The 23373-nt window shown below is 46.6% G+C and overlaps 2 protein-coding genes and 1 long non-coding RNA gene across 3 annotated transcripts in view; 2 read left to right on the top strand and 1 right to left on the bottom strand.

The window, feature by feature from the left end:
• Nucleotides 1-10099, top strand: part of LOC109264540 (anthrax toxin receptor-like) — a 57595-nt gene extending 47496 nt beyond the window's left edge. Inside the window, exons 10-17 of the mRNA XM_019444848.2 lie at nt 79-174; nt 1398-1467; nt 2036-2114; nt 3718-3933; nt 5201-5236; nt 6366-6449; nt 7886-7963; nt 9733-10099. Of these exons, the coding sequence (XP_019300393.2) occupies nt 79-174; nt 1398-1467; nt 2036-2114; nt 3718-3933; nt 5201-5236; nt 6366-6449; nt 7886-7963; nt 9733-9960 (887 nt within the window). The 3' untranslated portion in view covers nt 9961-10099. The remainder of the gene's footprint in view (nt 1-78; nt 175-1397; nt 1468-2035; nt 2115-3717; nt 3934-5200; nt 5237-6365; nt 6450-7885; nt 7964-9732) is intronic.
• Nucleotides 1-23373, bottom strand: part of ZNF488 (zinc finger protein 488) — a 103233-nt gene that overhangs the window by 61596 nt on the left and 18264 nt on the right. The gene's annotated exons all lie outside the window — the stretch shown is intronic.
• The window catches only part of LOC128779016 (uncharacterized), a 58396-nt gene continuing 47549 nt past the window's right edge, over nt 12527-23373 (top strand). Inside the window, exon 1 of the long non-coding RNA XR_008424855.1 lies at nt 12527-12964. This is a non-coding gene — a long non-coding RNA (uncharacterized LOC128779016). The remainder of the gene's footprint in view (nt 12965-23373) is intronic.

Below are 23373 nucleotides of genomic sequence, written 5' to 3'. Positions count from 1 at the left end.
CCTGCTATTAGTAGCCAATCAGAGGAAAGACAGCCCTCATCCCTCCCTCACACAGATCTTTGGATATTGACTTTGCAGAAGAATATGATATGAGATTTTATGATACTGACTTACATCAACACACGATGGATGAAATTGTTTGCAGATATAAGTTGGATGTCGACAATATCCTCCGTAAGTAGCCACCTTGGTGCCTCTAAGTGACAAACTCCCTACAGTAGGCTGCCTTCCCCTCAGCCCGCCAGGCCTTTAAAGCCCTTGCTGGCCATTCACTGTTGGTCCTGTGAGGATAGATCAGCATGGACAAGTAGAAGGAGAGACCTGGCTGGGAAGCCTGGTGACCTATACCTCAAAGCTGGGAAGTCATCAACCACAAGAGCCTCTCCTAGCAGGGCTTTAACCCTTGCCAGGAATGGCTGTGGTGTGCTGGGTGTGCCCCAGAGCTGTATTCCCCCTCCCTTGGCTCAGCTCTCACTAGCCTTGAGAGACAAGGACCCGAATCTGTTGAGTCTGCTGGCGAGAAACACAGGCAGCCCTGGGCCAGGTGCACTGGGAGCTTCACAGGAGAATGTGTGCATCTGGGATTGACACAGGATGCCAGCTTCCAGGCCCAGGCCCAGGCCCAGGAATCCTGGCACAGGCACACATTACTTGTCTGACCTTGACCAAATGAGGGTTCTATTCTCAGCTTCTTTTTCCTCTACTGCAAGAGGAAGTCAATATGACAGTCGAGCTAAACCACATCCCCTATGTAAGCCTATAATGTAAGGAAATACTCAGGCATCAGGTATTCCTCCATGATGGGTGAGTGGCCAGTAGAAGCACATGTTGGGTACGTAGATGTGCCCTCACGCTGAGATGGGTGTGATCCTCCCCAGAGAGCAGGGTGGTACAGTAGGACTATCTCCCGCTGAGCCTCCCCAGTGCATTCATTGGACCTGATGAGATTGTGTGCCGTGATGTCTTACTGCAGGGCCATCTGGTAAATCCAGAGCTACCTCCAGACATCACAACATTACACAGTAAATGTTTCAGTCCCTTAAGAGAAATGGTGTCTCTTAGGGACAGGACAGGCCCCACATTCCTAAGCAGCTGTCCCTTCCCCTCTATTCGCTGTGCCTTCTGTTGTTTATTGTGGTCTAAAGAAGTGTCCCTCTCCACATTTATTTTCTTCTTTGTTATTTCATTGTCTCCCTCCCATCCCTCAAATGTAGGGCCCTTGAGAGCAGGGACTTAACCTTTTCCATACAGGGCCTGGTGCATGGCAGGGGCTCAGAGGAAGGCAGCAAAGAGAAGCTGGCATCTGCCAGTGTTAGTCTGCTTGCCAGGGGCCAGCTGAGGGGAGATGGATGGATGGACATGCTCCTTGACATTATTCTCTTGTGGTTTTCTCCTAGATAAAAAACCTCTACTTAAGGATGATGAATCTTTAGCTTGCCCAGGACATATATTTAAGGAGCCTGGACAGTAAGTACCTCAGGTCAGGGACCAGTGGGCAGTTTTTGTCACCATGTGCTATACAGAATGTGGGATGCTACTTCTGCTGTGACACTACATGTCTGTTTCAGAGGGCTCAGGGCATCCTTCATAACTACTCTTATTGGTTCTCCCCTGAGATGCTCAGGGTTCTGCTGTGGCCCAGTCTCTGCTGAGGAGGGCAGAATATGAGAACTGATGTTCCCAAGGGTGGTGCCTTTGCTACATGCAGCCTATCAGGGCTAAGCCAAAACTTTGTAAATAGAGAAGAGTCAGGATGGTGATACCAAGCCGACCTCCTTGGAAACTTAGCCTATGGCCATGATGGCATCTGACCCATGCAGGGTTCCTCATGCCTGGTCAGCCTTCACTGCAGAGGTTGACCTTGTAGGGCTTGGGATGAGCCCCCTCTTATCCATGCTGTGTGCTCAATGATGGATCAAAAGCCTGCTTATCAGAGTCTTTACAATGAGGACAGCTGTAGGCTGTGGTTTGAGCCAAGTGCAAGAACAAAACGTCTTCAGGGTAGTACACACGACATGACCTTTCTGTGCTTTAGGGTGGTCATCGTTCAATACAGCCTGAACAATGGTGTCACCTTCATTGAGGAGAGCATGAAAGTAACCAGCCTGAATTGTGTGAGTGCCACAGTGGGGCGGCATCCTCCATCCTGGGACTGTCAAGAGCACTGGCATTGGAGGAGAAGATAGTTGGCGGGGGGGGGGAGGGGGGGCACGGAAAGAGGACACATGCTGGAGGGCCTGAGAAAGTAGCTTATGCAGACAGGCAGCTGGGACGACTTCTCACAGCCAGCTTGGGGCCCTCAGCCCTTCATCGGCAAACCATCCACACATCAGGCTTGTGAGGTGCCCTGGGAGTGCTTCCACAAGAGCACCTGCCAAGTAGCTTCCTGTCTAGCAGGTGCTACAGAACCTCTGCCGTCTCTCTCTGGGAACCAGGTGTCCCTGAAGGCAAAGGAAAGGGAACGGTTAGAGCTCTAAGCAGAGTCCAGAAATGGTGCTGGGGCTCTGCCACCCCGCCTCGCCCCTTGCCACCTCTGCTGGCCCAAGAATAGTGGTGGGGAGCTCGGGGCTCCATCCTGCATTCCAGCTGGGCAAGTGGGAGAGGCTTGGAGGCAAGTGTTAGGAGCCCGAGTCCAGGACCTCTGGGTCAGTGGGGTGCTCCAAACCTGGGCCCCAGACACAGGGGATCTGGAGGGCAGGACCCACTGTGGCCCTGTGCAATCAGGGTGTTTCAGCAGCTGCTGACACAGATGAACCCACACACGCCCATCACTGCCCGCGAGCCCAAGCCCGCTTGAGGAACACCCCTGTCATTTGGCAGAGGGCATCAGCCTCCCCTCTGCCTCTGCTGCTTTCTCGTGCTCCTCAGCCATCCGTCTCCGCTAACTCTCTGACCTCTGCTGGACCTTGCTCTCCGGCACTTGGTGGGAAGCTGCCAGGGCTGTGGGGAGGGCCTGGGACTCAGCTCAGGGACGGGCACGTGGGAAAGAGGGTGCTGCTCCCAGGTGCCCACTTCTCGGAGCTCCACGTCACCTGGGCACCTGGGGCGGGGCAGCATGACATGGGCGACAGAGCACGTTAGGCACAGGAAGAGGGCTGCCTGGGAGGAGCGATGCCCGTGCCTGATTGCCACCAGCCTAGTGTCCAGTCCCAGCTGGGAGGGTTCCAGCAGCACAGACAGTCCTCTGACTGTGTGTTCGCTTGTGCCAGGACAGGCACTCACCGACCAGCAGACCACACTCAGCCATTTGTCCCTCAGGAGCCTGACAGGCCGCCCTCAGCAGGCACATTTAGGAAAGAACTCAGGAGGAGCCTGAGTTCATGGGCCCCCACCCTGCTTCCCCCTCCTGGGCACAGACTCTGTCCCCTGTAGCTCCCCTGCGTCAGGGAAAGCCGAGCATTTGGTTTAGGGCAGGACTGCACCGCGTGCGGCTGAGGCGTGCAGTGAGGGCTGGCATGTCACACATGGGGATTCCGGTCCTTGTCAGGGCTCTGGGCCAGAGCCTCGGAACGAAGCCAGTGGTGGGCTCTGTGGCCCAGGGCTCCGCAGCGGCTCTTTGAGTGCAGTCTTGTCCTCCAGGCCTTCAGTGCTCCCTGGAGGTGGGGAAATCTGAGGTGAGTGGGAACACACGATGTGCAGGTGTAGTGTGCTGGGGGGAGGCACCCAGTGAGGGCCATCCAGACCCACCCAGGACTCTGACTTTTGTGCTTTTTGCAGGCCAATACATCGGAGCCCACAGATGCCCCAAAGGAGGAGACTTCGGTCCCCACAGTTAGCACACAGAAGACAACAGTGCCCACAGTTGTCACACAGGAGGCACCAGCACCCATGGTTGTCACAGAAAAGCCTACCCTTGACTACCTATTCCCGTTGTTCGTCCCAACCCTGATCATTATCGTGGTGGTGATCTGCTGTCTCTGCTGCTGCAGGAAAGTGAGTGACCCCTGTGAGTGATCCACACAGCCCTATGACACAAACTATCCCCAGGCCACAAGGTAACCAAGCCCCACTCACCCCATGATCCTGCCAGTGGGCAGGTTCCCAGCAGCTCCCAGTTCATCACACGAGCAAACACAGGCACAGACTGTGTCTACCATTCCTGGGCAGAGACTCAGCTTGCATCTCAGGGACCCCCTGCTTCATGCTTGTTTCCAGAAGTGGCCTATGAGTTGCCCTGTCCTCTGGGGAGAAGTCACCCCAGTACCTAGTGACAAGGGAGGCATCACAGCAGCCAGGCTTCTGGAGAACTCAGGGAGACCAAGCACCAGAAGAGGCCTCTGATGCTGAGAGAGGAAAGCGGGTCCCATAGGAGGCACTGGGGCCCACAAAAGAGAATCTGCTGGAAGGGATGATTCCTAGCCTCTGGGGCAACTGAGCCTTGGAAACCAGTACAGATTTCTGCACACAACCAGTGCATCCCTCCTTCCTTCCTCAGTCATTACTAAGGGCCAGGACATGATGGGCCCCATACTTGGCACACAGGGATGGGAAAGGAGCTGCCACCATCTTGCACACAGGAGCTCACAGTCTGGTGTCTGCTCTGGTATTGGTACCTGGGGGTGGCGGGTAAAATGTCAGCCTCATAGGCTGTGGCATCAGGGCCCTAGCAAAGGAGAGACACTGGCCTCTGGGGAGGGAGAAGGGCAGACATCCTGGCTGCTGGGTTTGCAAGGACCCGGGACAGAGCTGGGTGAAGGAAGAGGAAACCACAGAGGTGGGAAAGGACAGAGCAAAGCAGCAAGACAGAAGCAGGCCAGATTGCTGTGGAGGGGGAGCTGTGAGGACAGAAAGCGGGAGTGGGGGCTGTCAGCACAGAGTGGGGACTAGGGAAGGCTGCGGGCTGTGGGAGGTGAGGGGAGAGGAGGAAGGGAATTGGATGTGTTCTCTTGTCTTCATGTCATGGAAGGGCTCCTAATGAAAACTACTGCGTGGACACCTCCGCCAGGGACCAGGCACCCTAGTCTGGCTGTCTCCCTGTCCACCGCCAGGGAGGTCCGATATCCCTTTGATAACCCAGGAGCCTGAGCCTCGGGATGCTGGAGCCGGTTGGCCACATCCCATAGACAGTGGGCTCGCAGACTGACACCCAAAGCCCACGTTCTGTCCCACTGCTGCTGAGTAGGGTCCCCTTCTGTCTGCATGGCCGAGCCAGTGCCCTCATGCTCCTCCAGCCTATGTTCATGTCTCTTTAACATTCTAGCCCTGCAAGGAGCTACCAGTGCAGAAGATAGTAATGGTAAGTCCTGATTTTTGTCCTCATGTCAGCGTGCCCAGTGCCCACACAGACCTTCACAAAAGGGAACCACACAGACCTTCACAAAACCTGCCTGTGGGACATTTCTACCCCCTGCCCCACTGCCTGCCACCTACCTGGGCAGAGAGAGCTGGCCGAAAAAAGAGGGTGATGGAGCGGCAGGGAGGGGCCTCAGGAGGCCTTAGGACTCAAAACACCTTTCCCAAGTGTGCGCCACAGCCTGATCCAGGGCCTTTGCCACCAAATTAGTAACTTGAGATAACCTGTTTCAGCAAGTGCTGTGATCCTCATTGAAATATTAGTGGCTTTTTAAATTTTTATCAATTTCCAAAGGACTATTTATAGTACACAGGTGAACTTTCAGAAAAGGAGCCTTCGATTTCAGAACTTGGTCCCTGCCCAGGCTCTGATGTATGTTGGGCTGCATTTTGTTGATCTCCATCCCTGTCACCCGCCAGGGCAAGAGGCTTGGCCACAATTATATTTTAGTGACTACAGGCTGGGGAGGTTGGAGGAGAGTGTGTTACTTGGCATTGAGCTGTGAGGCAGGCCCGGCCCAGATGAGCACAAAGAGCCAGGGCCGGTGAGCTGTCTGTGGATCCTCAGGGTAGAAGCCTAAAAGAGATCCAGAGGAAGTAGTTATAGCAGGACACTATGTCAGAGGAAGGGGACCGGGCCTGGGTTTGGGTAGGAAAAAGACCCCACTGGCCAGCGCTGTACTGACTGATGGCACTGTTGCCTGAGGAGGCTGCATCTGCCAGGGGCAAATGAATGCAGCCCGGGCCCCTGAAAACGCTCCCACCCTGACAGCCCTCCTGTCCACTGCACAGCCCTAAGACCAGGGTTTTCCACCAAAGGCAGACCCCGGGACCAAAGGGACAGGAGAGACTTTGTCAGCCTTTGGGGAAAAGGTCATATTTACAAATAAATTGCATTTCCTGGTTTTTACCATGTGGGACACTGACATAGTGTAGGATGCTACTGATGTGTCCTTAAAATCTCCCAATGCACCATTGCTGAGTGGCCACTAAGAGGTGCGGGAGCAACAGATGTTATATGTCTGCACCAGAAGCTCCCAGACAAAACAGCAAAATGTGCTTTCTCTTCCTAGAAGCCAGAGACATGTATACAGACACGTACCCCGGTGATTGTCCCTTCTTGTATGTACCAGGAAGACACTATAAGACGGATAGAGGTGAGAAGGGCCTTTAGGTGGGGCTGAGGGACAAGGGAGGGCAGCCAGTCCATGCCCCCACATGAACCATGGCTTGGGTGGAGATGAACTTTGTGGGCACTACATCGATTGCTGGGCACCAGAGAAAATGCCGAGGCCATCCCAATCCTGGGCCCCAGGAGAGGGCAAAGAGTGTGAGGTCTCCTGCCATCACCAACACCACTTGGAGCCCGGCACCAGGCTTGGAAGGGGCCCAGGTCTGCAGATGTTGGTGGCTGGCCACAGCCCGCCAGTCCCAGGCTGTCTGAGGTTGTCAGCAGCGCCAACAATGGCTTCCATTTTTGTGGCCAGCAGGCAGAGGAGTAAAACACAAGCTCAATCACAGTCTCCCACAGGTCAGAAAAAGAATCATTTAAGGAAAATTCTGAGCAAAGTTTGTTCCATGAGTCAGCTCAGCAGAGTGAGGGACTAAGCTAACTACGTTGTCCTTGGACACACTGACATGGGGACAAGGGCCTCAAGGAGGAGGAGGCTGTGAGGAAACATCCTCACAGGAAGTGCTAGGGCCGCACCCTGGGAGGGAGCTCCCATCCCTGCAGGGGGGCATGAAGACAGGGTGGGGAGGCCCCAGGCAGTCCTGGCTGAGGAAGGAAGAACCCAATATTCTTCCTTTATGGGCTGTGCCCTCCTCCTGGTCCTGCATCTGTGGTGATGCACCTGTTGGAGCCATTCTACCAGGGCCCGGGCACGTTAGTCCTAGTCCGGCTGTCTCCCTGTTGACCCTGCAAGGAGCCCCAGATGGCAACATGACAGCCTGCAGACAGTCAGCCTGGGGGCTCAAAGAAGCCAAACCGCCTCCAGACAGGGCAAAGGTCATGGCCTGGGGCTTATTCCTGCTCACAAGGCACAGCCCCACCTGCCCCCTCAGTAGGGCCCAGAGAGGCCTGAACTGCAGGTCCTGAAGTCGGGAGGCCACCTGCCCCTGGGTCCAGGGCCTCTCACTGGTGTCCTCCCCTCCTCTCTCCGGAGCAGCCCCGGAATCAGCCCTCGTCCCCACCTGCTCCTGGTGTGCCCCCGTGCAGGCCCTTGTCCCCTTCTCCCTGCTCCTGCCCAGCTCCCTGATGCCCACATCACGTTCCCCTGCAAGACCTCTCCTTGTGACCCTGCATGTCCCCCACCTTGGACCCTTCCTCTCAAAGTAGCCCCTGCCTTCTCCTCCTACACCAGAAATATAGACTCATTTCGGATTCCAAAACAATCTGTGACCTACAGTGACACTGCCTGCCCTGAAACACACAAGGCCACCAGGCCCCTGCCCCAGGCGGAGACTACAGGGCGGCCTCGGTGTGTTCCTGGGGACAGAGCCCTCTGGAGCCATCTCAGGCAGAGGGGCCTCTACCCCTCTGGAGGTGACGGCCAGGCCCTGGAGCTTCCTCACAGCCACATCTGCTTTTCAGGGCAAACTGGACACCTTGTGTGACTTTGTGCAGAGCTGCAACCAGATCCCATTGATGTGGTGTCAGCCCAGGAACGCGGTAAGCAGGGGCACAGGGATGTTCCCTGAGCAGGCGCCCTTTTCTCTTTGGCCTTGGCAGCTGAGCTCAGGGACTATGGGTCAGAGAGCCCTGTCCAGGCATCTTCCGGGAGGATGCCCCAGACGAGGAGACGCGGTGCTCATGAGCCTCCCGTGTGGATTCTGGGTGGGGCACCTGCATTTCCTTGCTGGTCCCCATCAGAAGGACAAGAAGCTTTCTTGGGGAGAGTGTTACCCAGTGCCTCCAAACTTAAGTGAAAGAAGCTGGAGAAGGAGGCAGGCCAGCAAGTTCTCCTGACCCTCAACCATCATCCCTCCCCACCGAGCTCCCCAACCTGTATCTGCTGGATCCACACCCTCATCCTCTGAGACTCTCCTGGGCGGCTCCCTCATGTGCCAGGAATGCTGGAGGGCATGGTGACACCCCCATGTTGTTGACCAACATTGCGTGCTTTTGCCAGCTAGTAGAGTCCCTCCACGTGCCACTGCCTGTGACAGTGGGGAGAAGCCTGCATGTTACAGGTGTTCCCCTTGGAATTTAATAGTTGTTATGGCTAATTGTTATAGAGCTCCTCCTATGCCAGCTGCCAGTCTAAGAACTTTCCATAATTTCACATTCAATCCTGCCAGTAACTGTATGTGCAGGTACTAATATGCCACTTTTTCCAAGGGGAACTAAGGCACAGAGAAATCAAGCAACTTGCCCCAGGTCACAGAACCTGGGAGTGGCAGAGCTGGACTTGAACCCCAGGGCCTGCCACCACCCTTCTCACTGCCCTGCCCCCCCCATCAGGTCAGCACTCATGAAACCATAATGGTTTCCCCAAAATCAATGCAGGGCTCAGAATTAGGGCCCATGAATAGCATGCTCCTGGCTTGCCTGGGAATCATGTGCCTAAGTTTCCCCATGATCAGAACCTCGGACTGGGCCAGGTGCCTGGAGGACGTGGTGTCCCCAGTATCTATAGTGAGGGCTGCATTAGTCATTTGCTTGGTTCAGGCAAGCATGACTGTCCCTGGTGGCCAGGTGAGCATTAGGAGTCCTGGGCATGCCTGGGAGTGGGGACCCTGCTGAGGAGACACACTGGATGTGTGCTAACACACATCCAGGCTTGCCTGGGAATCATTCCCTGGGCTTCCCCATGATCAGACCCTTTTCAAAGACTGGGCCCAGTGCCTAGAGAATGTTGTGGTCCCCAGTATCTGTAGTGAGGCCTGCCCTGGTCACATTCAATGAATACTCACTGTCTGGCTGGGCAGATGGACCTTCAGAATGCTGAGCAGTATCATTCTCTTCCCACACCAAGAGACCGATGGGTTCTGCTGCCATCTTCCCATCACCCATGGGAAGGTACCCCTACACTCCCTGACTTTGGGGGACCTGGATCCTGGCCTGAGGGCTGAGATGAAGGCTTATCCCTTCATCACATACTCCCACAGAAAGCCTGGGAAACACTGGAGCTGCAAGGCCTCCTTGCTTCCCAGGCCCCCAGTCCAACAAGGAACATCAAGTCCAATACCAGAGGGAAAGGGTGTTCTGAGTCAGAAAACCTGGGGTGGCTGGGGGACACAGGGAAGACTTCCAACAGCTGAACAGAGTCTTAAAATAGCAGCCCAGCCTGGAAACCAGCACCCAAGAGAGGAAGGGCATCAAGAAAGGCCTACTGTGTTGGTTCAAAGGGTTTAAATCCCTGAGCCAAAGACACCAAAGCCTTCTGGTCCTAATTCCAGTGGCTTCCCAGTGACCTTCTCTCTCTTCTTTTCCTACAGGGGAAGTATATCATCTTCAACTTCGTGAATCCCCTCTGCGGGCAGTTGCCCTATAGCCCAAACATTTGCCTTCCACCCAGCCAGGAGTGCTTTCCTCTCAACAGCTGCTGCTCACAATGCCAACACCCCTGCTTCATATGCTCCCAGCCACCCTCCAGGATGCTGTCACTGCTCCCTCCTCCTGCCCATGCACTCTCCAGAACTACTTTGTCACTCCCACCCCCATAACCCAGCCTCTAAAGTCCCCAAGAACCAAGACTGTTAAGAGCTCTTTATGTACCAAATTGGATATATATATATTGAGTCTTGGTTTACGATCAAAGGAGTTGGAATTGTGGCTGATCAACAAGAATTTGTTGCCTGGTAAGCACTGTTTCTCTGTATGTGACGTATCTATACTGCTCCTGCCAGGAGAAAGCACCCTGTTGTTCTGTGGATACAGACGTTGATGCGCCCGAGTCCCCACAGCCCACTCTTTATCTGTCATGTGGAGATTTAGCCAAATTCTGTTCTTTGAGGAAAACCCATAGTGTCTTTGAAATGTGAATATGCCCTGTGTCAACCAGTCATTGGCTATTATTTAATATTTGGGGCAAGTTACTTAATCTCTCTGTGTTTCAATTACCTCATTGAAAAGATGGAGATAATGGTGTCTTCTCTACAGGATGGCCTTTAGGGTGATGGTGTGCACTGCAGTGTGCCTAGCACAGGGCCAGGTCCCTACTAAAGACTCAGATGTCCAGTAGCTAATGTCTTTGTTTTTTGTTTTAGGAGTGGACAGAAAGATGAGCTCAGAGACATCAAGAAATATCTGGTGAGGTCAGGGCAGTCAGAATGGAGACCATGCCTGAGCCTTTCAGCTCTGGCCACCAGGGCATGGGGTTGGTATACCCCCAGGTCCACCACGCACATAACCTCCAAAACACCAGTGGGAAAAGCCATGGTATTTACTACCTCCTTCAAAAATGTTAGTTCCTTTTCCATACCCTTAATATTTCTCATGATACAAAGGAGAACCGTGGTGCCCACTTTCCTGAGCTTTCAAATCTGCTTCCCTCCTGACAGAGGCAGACTTCCCAGTTGTTCAAACCCTTTCTCATTAAGTCTGTGTTGACCTGATCAAAGTTTTTCTTCTACACTAGCATGTTTGAAAACCATCCATATATAAGGCCCCGTTTTTAAAATTCCAGAACATGGGAGTGACGTTATAGCATTTCCCTGGACCATGGTGTCTGAAAAGGGCAGGAGAAATTACTACATTCTGACCTCACCACCCCTCTCCCAGGCTGTCATTGCACTACAGTGAAAGGGTTCCCTCCGGCCTATGGTTTCTCCGGGGGGGTGGGGGGGGAGGAGAGGGGAGAGACTAAGGTGGACATCTAGCCTTTCCCACCTTTATGGGACACTCCCAGAAAACCTACTCTGGTCTCCCTAACCAGAATCACAGGTGTAAGCTGTAGGGATTGAGTGTGGAATTTGATTTGGATGGAATAGATAGGAAGGTCTCATAGCAACCAGTGTTCAGAAATTGGCAGATTGTGTTCCCCCTCTTGGTGATCCCGGAGTACAGATACTAGCAAGTAGTTCTCAAAGAGAACCAAGACAATGGTCCCATCTAGTCAAGGAAACTTAGGGCAGTTCTGCCTGTTTCAGGCCTCCAGCCAACAAGCCATGCAGCCCTTACAGCCTGTTGTAGCCCTTCACCCAGGCAGGGAAGCAAATTTCTACCCCCATCTACGAGTGAATATGGCCTCCAGTTCACAGTCAGGAAGCCTAACCAGAATACCTGAAAGCTGCATAGCTCATCTTATTGCACTGCTTACAGTGGCATCCAAGCAAAGAATGCATCCGGCAACTCTTCCCAACTGCAGAACCAAAGTGGTGGCCCTATCTGGCCAGAGAACTTCGTGGGCAGTTCTGCCTGATTTTTGTCTATAACCAATGAAGCATCTTGGAGTCTGTTCTGCTGTCCTGCCTAGAGAGGGAAATGGGTTCATGGCCCCACATGCTACTGAGTAGAGCACTAGGCAGTCTGACCAGAGAACTTGGGCAACTACAGAGCCCATTCTACAACCACACTGGTGCATGGAATCAAGAAAACAGTGCTATCTGACTGTTCCCAGCCAGTATCACTCCACTGACCTCAGGGCTTGGACAGTGGCCTCACTCAAATAGAAAGCCTGATAGCAAGCCCCACTTACTCAAATACACTGTCTACTGACCCTTCCAGAACCTCAAGCTGAGCTGACTTGTGAAGAACTGTGTCTGCCGGAGCAAACTTGTAAAGTCAGGACTAAGAGACTGTTTAGTCAAATGTGTACATACCAACACAATGAATCTGAAAATCACAATCAGGTAAACATGACACAGTGAGTACAAACTAATAAAGTTCCAGTAACTGAGTTTAAAGAGATGGAGATATATGAACTTTATGGCAGAGAATTCAGAATAATCATTTTAAAGAACTTTAGTGAACTACATGAACACACAGGCACAAAACTAAACAAAATTAGGAAAAACAATACATGAACAAAATGAGAAGATCAGCAAGGAAATCGAAACATTGTGAAAAGAAAGCCTTACCGAGATGGAGTCAGAAGGCCAACATGGAATCTACCACAAAAACCAAGAGCACACTTTACACACTGTATGTTAGACAATTTGACAATAAATTGTACTAAAAAATTTAAAAAAAAATTTTTTTAATTGAAAAGGCCAACAGGGGGAGCTCTCAGGCCCTACCTCTCTTCCTCAATTTCAGACTCCACAGGAAGAGACCAAACCCCTCAAGTCCACAACTACTTTACTATGCTGACAGGAGGAAGAAAGGTTTTCCTCCTTCCCCAGCAACAGCCCTGCCAATGAGAAACTGTCTCAACTCAGCCAATGGAAACTCACTATACTTCAGATTCCCAGTTTACTCCAGTGACTTTTTTTTTTTTTTATAACAGCCCTCCAAACTTCCCTTTTCCTCTGTTTAAAGAGCAGTCCTCTCCTTTGTTCTCAGGATTTGCCTGTGGTTTTGCAGTAGCTTGCCTGTTCCAAATTGCAGTTCTCTGCTATTCCTGGTAAAATAACTGACAGTTTTATTTCTAAGGTTAACAATAATTGGTGATCAGAAGTGGGATCTAGAGAAGACCCCCAACAATTCCAAGGCTGGTGAGCAAACAGATGGTGGTACCCCCAGAGCTAATTGGACTCACTGCTTTCTTGCCAACCCTGGAGTTTGAGGGTAAGTTTTCTCCTGGATTTTGTGCTCCACTCTCTGTGTATGAGTTCTCCTGGCTTTATTCAGAATCTGTTTTCAGGCCTTGTCCTTTCTGTGAGTATAGCCTTTGGCCTGACACGTTTTTGGAAATGGACTATTGCTATTGAACTGTACTGGCCTTTGGTCTGATTCCTTTGGGAACTAGCCCATTCCTATTGAAACTGCACCATTTAGAAATTGTTCTTTTTGCTCTAGATTAACAACAACAACAACAACAACAACAACAAACCCTCCAAGAATGGGATCCCAGTCATCAAAATGCTTTGAGACTTTCCCCACCACCACTGGGACTTTAGATTTAAAATCTGTGGTGCCTCCTCATGCACATTTATAACTAAGTGGACCAACTTAACCAAAAGTAATTTAGAACTGCATTGACCACTGTGGGGAATTTTCAGTCTCCCACACTTGTTTTTTTCAAAATTAAATTAGAAAGTCATGGCTTCGGCTAACAAAAACAAATGAAAACAAACAAGCAAATTGAATGGGATGTCTGTTTTAACTGGTATCTTGAAACTTCCAAACATTTTCAGGATTCTAAGTTTGCCTCTGTCTTTTTGGGGGGTGTTTTAATTCATTTACTCCTAATCAAAAATTCATTTTGATACATAATATATACAAAATTCAAAAGTTACAGAGGGTATGCAATGAAAAAGAAATCTCCCCGTCACTATGCCTGCCCAGTTCCCTTCCTGGAAGGCAGCCTCAGTTACAAACCCCTCTGTTTCTTTCCAAAGTTAATCAATGTATACATAAGTATATATGCGCATAGTATTTTATTTTTTCTTTTATTTTTTAATTTTTACTTTTATTTATTTATTTAATTTCAAGTTAGTTGACATACAGTGTAGTATTGGTTTCAGGAGTAGAATCCAGTGATTCATCTCTTACATATGACACCCAGTGCTCATTCTAACAAGTACCCTCCTTAATACCCATCACCATTTAGCTCATCCCCCCACTCACCTCCCTTCCAGCAACCCTCAACTTTTTCTCTTTAAGAGTCTCTTGTGGTTTGTCTCCCTCTGTTTTCTCCCTCCCTCTCTCTTTCCTATTTTTCCTTAATTTCTTTGTTGTTCATCTGTTGTGTTTCTTAAATTCCACATGTGAGTGAAATCATAAAATATCTGTCTTCCTCTGATGGACTTATTTTTCTCGGCATAATACACTCTATTTCCACCCACATTGTTCCAAATGGCAAGATTTCATTCGTTTTCATCACCAAGTAATATTTCATTGTGTGTGTGTGTGTGTGTATATGTATGTATATATATACATATATACATGTATATGTATATGTAGATACGTATATGTATATATATATGGCATATCTTCTTTACCCATTCATCAGTAAATGGACATTTGGGGTCTTTCCATAATTTGACTATTGTTGATAGTTCTGCTATAAACATTAGGGTGCAAGTACCATATCAATTCAGCATTTTTGTATCCTTTGGATAAATACCTAGTAGTGCAATTGCTGGGCTCTAAGGTACTTCTATTTTTAATTTTTTGAGGAAACTCCATACTGTTTTGCAGAGTGGCTGCACCAGTTTGCATTCCCATCGGCAGTGCAAGAGGGTTCCCCTTTCACCACATCCTTGCCAACATCTGTTGTTAACTGAGTTGTTAATTTTAGCCATTCTGACAGGTGTGAGATATGTCATTGTGGTCTTGATTTGTATTTCCCTGATTATGAGTGGTGTTGAGCATCTTCTCACGTGTCTGTTAGCCATCTGGATATCTTCTTTGGAAAAGTGTCTGTTCATGTCTTCTGCCCATTTCTTCATTGGATTATTTGGGGGGGGGGTGTTGAATTTGATAAGTTCTTTATAGATTTTGGGTACTACCCTTTATCTGATAGGTCATTTGCAAATATCTTCTCCCATTCCATTAGTTGCCTTTTAGTATTGTTGATTGTTTCCTTCACTATGCAGAGACTTTTTATCTTGGTGAGGTCCCAATAGTTCATTTTTGCTTTTATTTCCCTTGCCTCCAGAGACATGTCTAGTAAGACGTTGCTGCATCCAAGTTCAAGAGATCGCTGCCTGTTTTCTCCTCCAGGATTTTGATGGTTTTCTGTCTCACATTTAGGTATTTCATCAATTTTGAATTTATTTTTGTGTATGATGTAAGAAAGTGGTCCAGTTTCATTCTTCTGCATGTCACTGCCCAGTAGTTCTCCAAGCACCATTTACTGAAGAGACTGTATGTTTTCAATTGGATAACTCTTTCCTATTTTGTCAAAGGTTAGTTGGCAATACATTTGTGGATGAATTTCTGGGTTCTCCATTCTGTTCCTTTGATCTATGTATCTGTTTTTGTGCCAATACCATACCTTTTTGATGATTACAGCTTTGTAAGACAGCTTCGAGTCTGGAATTGTGATACCTCCAGCGTTGGTTTTCTTTTCAACTCTTCTTTGGCTAGTCAGAGTCTTTTCTAGTTCCATACAAATTTTAGGATTGTTTGTCTTAGCTCTGTGAAGAATACTGGTGTTATTTTTATAGGGATTGCATTGACTGTGTAAATTGCTTTGGGTAGTATCGACATTTTAGTAATATTTGTTCTTCCAGTCAATGAGCATGGAATGTTTTTCCACTTCTTTGTGTCTTCTTCAATTTCATTCATAAGCTTTCTATAGTTTTCAGCATACAGCTCTTTTGCCTCTTTAGGTTTATTCCTAGGTATCTTCTGGTTTTGGGTGCAATTATAAATCAGACTGATTCCTTGATACCTCTTTCTGCTGCTTCCTTATTGGTGTATAGAAATGCAACTGATTTCTGTACATTAATTTTATATCCTGTAGCTGTTGAATTCATGTATCAGCAGTTTTTTGGTGGAGTCCTTCGAGTTTTCCATGTCATTTGCAAAGAGTGAAAGTTTGACTTTTTCCTTGCCAATTTGGTTGTATTATATTTCTTTTTGTTTGACTGCTGAGGCTAGGACATCCAGTTCTATGTTGAACAACAGTGGTGAGAGTGGACATCCCTGCCATATTCCTGACCTTAGGGGAAAAACTCTCAGTTTTTCCTCACTGAGGATGATTTTAGCTGTGGGCCTTTCATATATGGCTTTTGTGATGTTGAGGTATATTCCTTCTATCCATATTTTCTTGAAGGTTTCTATCAAGAAAGGATGCTGTATTTTGCCAAATGCTTTTCCTCCATCATATTGACGGAATCATGTGGTTCTTATCCTTTCTTTCATTAATGTGGTGTATAACATTGATTGATTTGCAAATATTGAACCATCCCTGAGACCAGGAATAAATCCCACTTGATCATGGTGAATAATTCTTCTACTGTTCTGTTGCATTCAATTTGCTAGTATCTTGTGGAGAATTTTTTTCATCCTGGTTCATCAGGGATATTGGCCTGTAATTCTCCTTTCTGGTGGGACCTTTGTCCAGCTTTTGAATCAAGTTAATGCTGGCTTCATACAATGAGTGTGGAAACTTTCCTTCCATTTCTATTTTTTGGAACAGTTTGATGAGAATAGATATTAACTCTTCTTTAAATATCTGGCAGAATTCCCCTGGGAAGCCATCTGGCCTAAGACTCTTATTTGTTGGGAGATTTTTGATAACTGATTAATTTCTTTGCTGGTTATGAGCCTGTTCAAATTTTCTGTTTCTTCCTGTTCGAGTTTTGGTAGTGTGTGAGTTTCTAATAATTTGTCATTTTTTCCAGATTGCCCAGTTAGTTTGCATATAATTTTTCATCATATTCTCTTATAATTGTTTGCGTTTCTGTAGTGTTGGTTGTGATCTATCCTCTTTCATTCATGATTTTATCTATTTGCATCCTCTCATTTTTTTCTTTTTGAGAAGTCTGGCTAGGACATTACCAATTTTGTTTATTCTTTCAAAAAACCAACTTTTAGTTTCATTGATTTTTTCTACTGGGTTGTTTTTTTGTTTGTTTGTTTGTTTTTATAATTTATTTATGCTCTCATCTTTAATATTTCCTTTCTTCTGCTGGCTTTGGCCTTTATTTGCTGCTCCTTTTCAAGCTCCTTTAGTTGCAAGGTGAGGTTGTGTATATAGGACCTTCCTTGCTTCTTGAGATAGGTCTGAATTGCAATGTAGTTTCCTCTTAGGAGTCCCATTGCTGCATTCCAGAGTGTTTGGACTTACTTGTTTTATTTTCATTTGCTTCCATGTTTTTTTTATTTCTTCTTTAATTTCCTGGTGAATCCATTCATTCTTTAGTAGCATATTCATTAACTTCCGTGTCTGTGAGGGCTTTCCAAATTTTTTCTTGTGGTTGATTTCAAGTTTCATAGTATTGTGATCTGAAAATATGCATGGTATGATCTCAATCCTTGTGTACCTGTTGAGGGATGATTTGTGACCCAGTATGTGATTTATTCTGGGGAATGTTCCATGTGCATTGCACTCAAGAAGAATGTGTATTTTGCTGCTTTAGGATGAAATGTTCTGAATATATCAGTTAAGTCCATCTGTCCAGTGTGTCATTCAAAGCCTTTGTTTCCTTGGTGATTTTATGCTTAGATGATATGTTCATTGCTGTAAGTAAGGTAGTAAAGTCTCCTACTATTGTGGTATTATTATCAATTTTCTTTATGTTTATGATTAATTGGTATATATATTTGAGTGCTTTCAAAATGGGGGCATAAATATTTACAATTATTAGATCTTGATGGATACACCCCTTAAAAATGATATAATGCCCTTCTTCATCTCTTATTATAGTCTTTGTTTTAAAAAAAAAGTTTCTCCCAGGGGCGCCTGGGTAGCTCAGTTGGTTGAGCATTTGACTTCAGCTCAGGTCATGATCTCACAGTTCATGGGTTCAGGCCCCACATCAGGCCCTGTGCTGACAGCTTGGAGCCTGGAGCCTGCTTCAGATTCTGTGTCTCCCTCTCTCTCTCTGCCCCTCCCCTGCTCGTGCTCTTTCTCTGTCTCTCAAAAATAAATAAACATTAAAATTTTTTAAGTAAAATAAAATATAGTTTGTCTGGGGTGCCTGGGTGGCTTTGTTAAGTGTCTGACTTCAGCTCAGGTCATGATCTTACACTTCATGGATTCAAGCCCCAAATTGGGCTCTATGATGACAGCTCAGAGCCTACAGCCTTCGGATTCTGTGTCTCCCTCTCTCTCTGCCCGTCCGCCACTTGTACTCTTTCTCTCTCTTTCAAAAAAACAATCGACATTAAAAAAATTTTTAAAAATATGTCTAAGTATGGCTACTCCAGATTTCTTTTGATGTCCATTAGTAGGATAGATGATGGTTCTCCATCCCCTCACTTTCAATCTGCAGGTTTCTTTAGGTCTAAAATGAGTCTCTTATAGGCAGCAAATAGATGGATCTTATTTTTTTATCCTTTCTGATACCCTATATTTTGATTGGAGCATTTAGTCCATTTGCATTCAGATTGATTATTGAAAGATATGAATTTAGTGTCATTGTGTTACCTGTAGAGTTGGTGTTTCTGGTGATGTTCTCTGCTACTTTGTAATGTTTGTTGCTTTGCTCTTCTTTTTTTTTTTCCTCCACTTAGAGTCCCCCTTAAAACTTCTTGCAGGGTTTGTTTAGTTGTCATGAACTCCTGGAGTTTTTGTTTGGGAACCTCTTTATCTTTCATTCTATTCTGAATGACAGCTTTGTTGAATAAAGGATTCTAGGATGCATATTTCTCCTAGTCAGCACATTGAATGTTTCCTGCACTTCCTTTCTGGCCTGCCAAATTTCTGTGGACAGGTTTGCTGCTAACCTTATGTGTTTACCCTTGTAGGTTAAAGATGTGTTCTCCCTAGCCTCTCTAATAATTCTTTATCTTTGTATTTTGCAAGTTTCATTATGATGTGTCATGGTTTTGACCTGTTTTTATTGATTTTGAAGAGAATTCCCTGTGCCTCTGGACTAGGATGCCTGTTTCCTTCCCCCAGATTAGGGAAGTTCTCAGCTAAACATTGTTCAAATAAACCTTCTGCCCCTTTTTCCCCTCTCTTCTTCTTCTGGGATTCCTATGATACAGATATTGTTTCATTTCATGAAATAACTTAGTTCTCTAAGTCTCCCCTCATACTTTAGTAATTTCCTTTCCCTCTTTTTTTCAGCTTCATTATTTTCCATAATTTTATCTTCTATTTCACCTATTCTCCCTTCTGTTTCTTCAATCCTTGCTGTCATTGTATGCAACTTATTTTGCATCTCAGTTATAGCATTTTTTATTTCATCCTGACTAGTTCTTAGGTCTTTGATCTCTACCACAAGGTTTCTCTGGTGTCTTCTATGCTTTTTTTCAAGCCCAGATATTAGTCTTATGACTGTTGCTCAAAATTCTTGTTTAGATATATTGGTTATATCTGTTTTGAGCAAGTCCCTGGCTGAGACTTTTTCTTGGCTTTTCTCTTGGGTAGAATTTCTCCATCTTGTCATTTTATCTAAGTTTCTGCCTTTTGCATGTTTTAAAAGCTTATTATGTTTCATGCACCTAAGAATACTATTATATTAAAAAGGATTCATACACTGCCCAGGGCCTGGCACATCAGAAAGTGTTTCTGGTATATGCTGTGTGCACTCTACTTTTGCATTTTGGCTGCTCTTTCCCACTGGTCAGTCCTTTGGACAGCTCCTCCCTGCTTCCAGTGGTGGAATGTTTGGACCTTTAACTAGGTGTGCTCTGATTTGTTTGTTGAAACAATCCTGGGGAAAAAGGGAGGGGGAACCTGATCCCATAAAAGAAAAGGAAAGGGAAACAAAAACAAACAAACAAAAACAGAATAAAAAAAAACTGTAAGGCTGATTCCAAACAAGCAAACAATAAGAATGGGGGAAAAAAGCAGAAAAAAAGGGAAAAGAAGGAAAAAGAAAAGAATAAAAAAGCCTGTTCCAAAAAAAAAAAAAAAATAGATGAAATGACAAAAAACAAATAAACTATGAGCCCAATTCCAAAAGAAAAAAAGAGCTCTCTGTGGTTGCATGGAGGGTGCTGGCTGTGCTTGTCTGGAGGAGAGTCAGAGTCAGTATTGCCCCAGTAAATAAGCAGTTGCCAGGCACCAAGGGGCAGGGTTTCATGTAAGCCAGTTCCGCTTCCAATGGGGGCTGCTGTGTTGCTCCCTGAAGTCCCACCATGTTGGTGTTTGGGGGTAAATGGCACCACCCCAATCTCGAATGCCTGGACCAGGAATCACAACCCCCACTATTCAGGTAGCTCTCACAGAATAGCAAGGGCAGTAGCTCACCCTGAGCCACAGCTCTCCTGCATTTTTTCTTTGGCACGTGGCTAGGTTCCACAACCCAAAGTCTTAAAGGACCTAGCGTGGTGTGGATCTGCTCCCTTCCTCCAAAGTAGAGCCTCTCCACCCTGCTGATAAAAGACCTTTGGCTGGCACCTAGAAGGTCTTTTGTCCTCAGAGAGGCAATCAACTCTCTTCCAAAAGTACTCCAGGAAGGGGATCGTTCTCTCCCAGTGCACCCCAGAGATCTCTACACCCCACTATGCACTCCAGGGCTAGCTCCCTCCTCCCCAGGAACACACACCACAGCTCTGCTCTAGAAAAAGTCACACACTTCCAAAACCTCAGAGTTTGAGCTCCAAAAGCTGTTTGCAAAAATGAACTGGGACACTTAGTACTTCTCGCTCCCTAGTCCATGTTCCAGAGAGGTTTTCCTCTTGTGCTAATATCAATGCCACACTATCTCAATGCCTCTCTCTTTCTCTCCACAGAAAGGGTTCCCTCCCTTCCACAGCGCCATCATTTTTCTCTTCCCCAGTTCACATCCACACACCTCTCCCTTGCCAAGCTGTCGCCCTCCAACAGTGGAGATCCTCCTGCCACTCTGCAGATCAATTTTCTGGGTGTTCCAAGTAATCTGACCTCAATACAGCTGTGTCTGAGAGACGAGGAAAGCCCAGTGTCCCCCTACTTCTCTGCCATCTTAACTCCTCCTTCACAAAAACACTATTTCTTAAGTTAACTGAGGCAAACAATTAAAAGAAGTCAAAATGGTCTCTAAGACCTTTTCCCCCTTCCCCTGTCTTCTTTTTCTGTAGACACTTGGCAGCCACCTTGTGCTCAGACTCCACCTCTGTCCTCTCTGCCAAACTTAACTTTTGCTCTAAACCTCTCCCCACACCCTCCTTTCTTGAACATATTAAAACCTGACTCTTTAAAGTTAAGTCTTCTGAGGATCTAAATAAACCCCAAATGTCTTATGTTCCTTGGACTATGGCTGAACTGCAAGGCATAAAGAGCCTCCTAAACTAATTGAGGGCCTCCGTAGGTTTGCTGAAGTGCTTCAAACTTACCAACCCAGTCTCTCAGATTTATATCAATTACTCCACATGCTTTTTAGTAAGGTCAAGGCTAAACTCTGGATGAAACTAGTCAAATAACATCCTGGGAAGAATTTAGAGAAACAGCCCCTTAATTTTTGGCAAGATGCTAGAACACTTGCTGAAAATCTCCAGTGAGAAATTACAGTAGCTTTTCCCAAGCCTGTTGACTAGAACAAACTTCAGTCTTGTCCTCAAAAGCCTGATGAACCTGTCCATGACCATTACAACTGAGTATAAATTGTTTTTAAAGGAAATTCTTGTTTTCCTTTAGACACTGAATCCACCAAGATAGGACTCAACTCTCTTTATTAATGGACTGAATTGGGAGCTTTCTCCTTTAGATAAAAGGACCAAGAAAGAATGGGAAACTATGTTCACTCCAGATCTAGTGGATTTGGCAAACCAGCTCACTTGCATCCTGTATTACTCACCTGAAAGAAAGACCACAACAATTCTCAGTTTTCAGCCCCAGCAAATGAAGGGCCCTAAACAGAACTTAAAACCTCCTAGTTTCTGTTATTATTGCACAGCCCCAGAACATTGGGCAGAAAGGTTTTTACAAACATAAGCATTCCATACACCTTCAGGCCTCTACTCAGTCTTTCCAGTGTCCTCTTAGTTCCTAATGATGGGTTTCCAAGGAGCTAGAGGGGTGCTTCCCAAATCTCCCTCTTAAATGGCTGAGAAATTGAATGAATTTGTCTCCAGGTAGAGAATGAATTTGTCTCTGTCCTTATTGACCCTGAAGCTATGCTCTTGGGGGCTCAACCCCATTCCTATAAAGCAGCCCCAGTCTCAGAGTGCTAAAACAGTTCAGATAGTAAGGTTCTGTAATAAACCTCAACAGGTTCCTGTCTCTGAACCTATTCCCTTTTATCTAGGCCCTTTGAGATATACCCACACTTTTCTCCTTAGTTCCTCTACCCCTATTCATTTATTGGGCTGAGATTTCTTAGAAAAGTTATCATGCCAGAATATCTTTCAAAAGGGGGAAATAATCCTGGAATTTGACAGTAGTAATCAAAATAGCCAACCAGGAGAGTTAAATGACATTTTAACATCTTTTGTTTGCTCCATCTCTGATGGCACTAGAGCTGGGGACAATGATCATGTGTTCCTATTGGATCAGCTACCATCCCCTCTATGGGAAAAATCTACAACTGATACTGGAAGAATCAACACTACATCTCCCATAAAGATTCATATATATCCCTCAAAACCTCTCCCCAGAATTAATCAATACCCTATAAATAAAGAAGCCTTTCAAGGCATTAAGCCCATAATAGAAGATTATGAGAATTAAGGCCTGACTATTCCCTGCACTGGTCTCTGCAGTGCCCCTATTTTCCTGTGAGAAAAGCCAATGACTTGGGATGGAAGTTTTTCCAGGATATTCAAGCAATACGTGGCACTATTATCCCTTGGTACCCTGTTGATCCTAACCTCCATGTGCCACTAACATCCATTCCCACTGAAAGAAAACTTTTCACTGTAATTAGTCTATGCAGCACATTTTTAGCATTCCAGTTGAGAAGGATAGCCACTGTCTTTTTGCTTTCACATGGGAAGAATGGAAATACACCAGGACAGTAATGCCCCAGGGTTTCACAGAGTCCTTCTTACTTTTTACAAACCTTAGAAGCTGATTTGGATGATAGAACATTTTCTTCAGGCTCTACTTTGTTAAAAATACTTAGACAGTGTGTTTCAATACTCCCCTTCTCACATCTCTTCACAGGCAGATAGCATCCACCTGTTAAAATCTTTGGCCTTAAAAAGACATAAAAGCTCTAGAGAAAATTGCACTTTGCTCAAATTCAGGTTCAATACTTAGGGCATTTGACCTCAGAGCAAGGAATGCATTTGGATCTAAACAAAACCCTTCACAACTGCTTGATGCTGACATATTACTTTTTGACTCCCCATGACAATGTATACGAATCTCCTCTACCAATTGCGGATTCTTCACGGCTTACTGATGGTTTTTATTTAAAGTATGAAAATGATAAAAATTGTGATTGGTACGCTATTGCAACTTCTTTTTGAAGTCTTTCAGGCAGTAC

Source organism: Panthera pardus, unplaced genomic scaffold (assembly GCF_024362965.1).
Source record: "Panthera pardus isolate Hobbes unplaced genomic scaffold, ASM2436296v1 HiC_scaffold_22, whole genome shotgun sequence".
In the NCBI taxonomy this organism is placed as follows: domain Eukaryota; kingdom Metazoa; phylum Chordata; class Mammalia; order Carnivora; family Felidae; genus Panthera; species Panthera pardus.
This window is presented reverse-complemented; position numbering and strand designations above follow the sequence as displayed.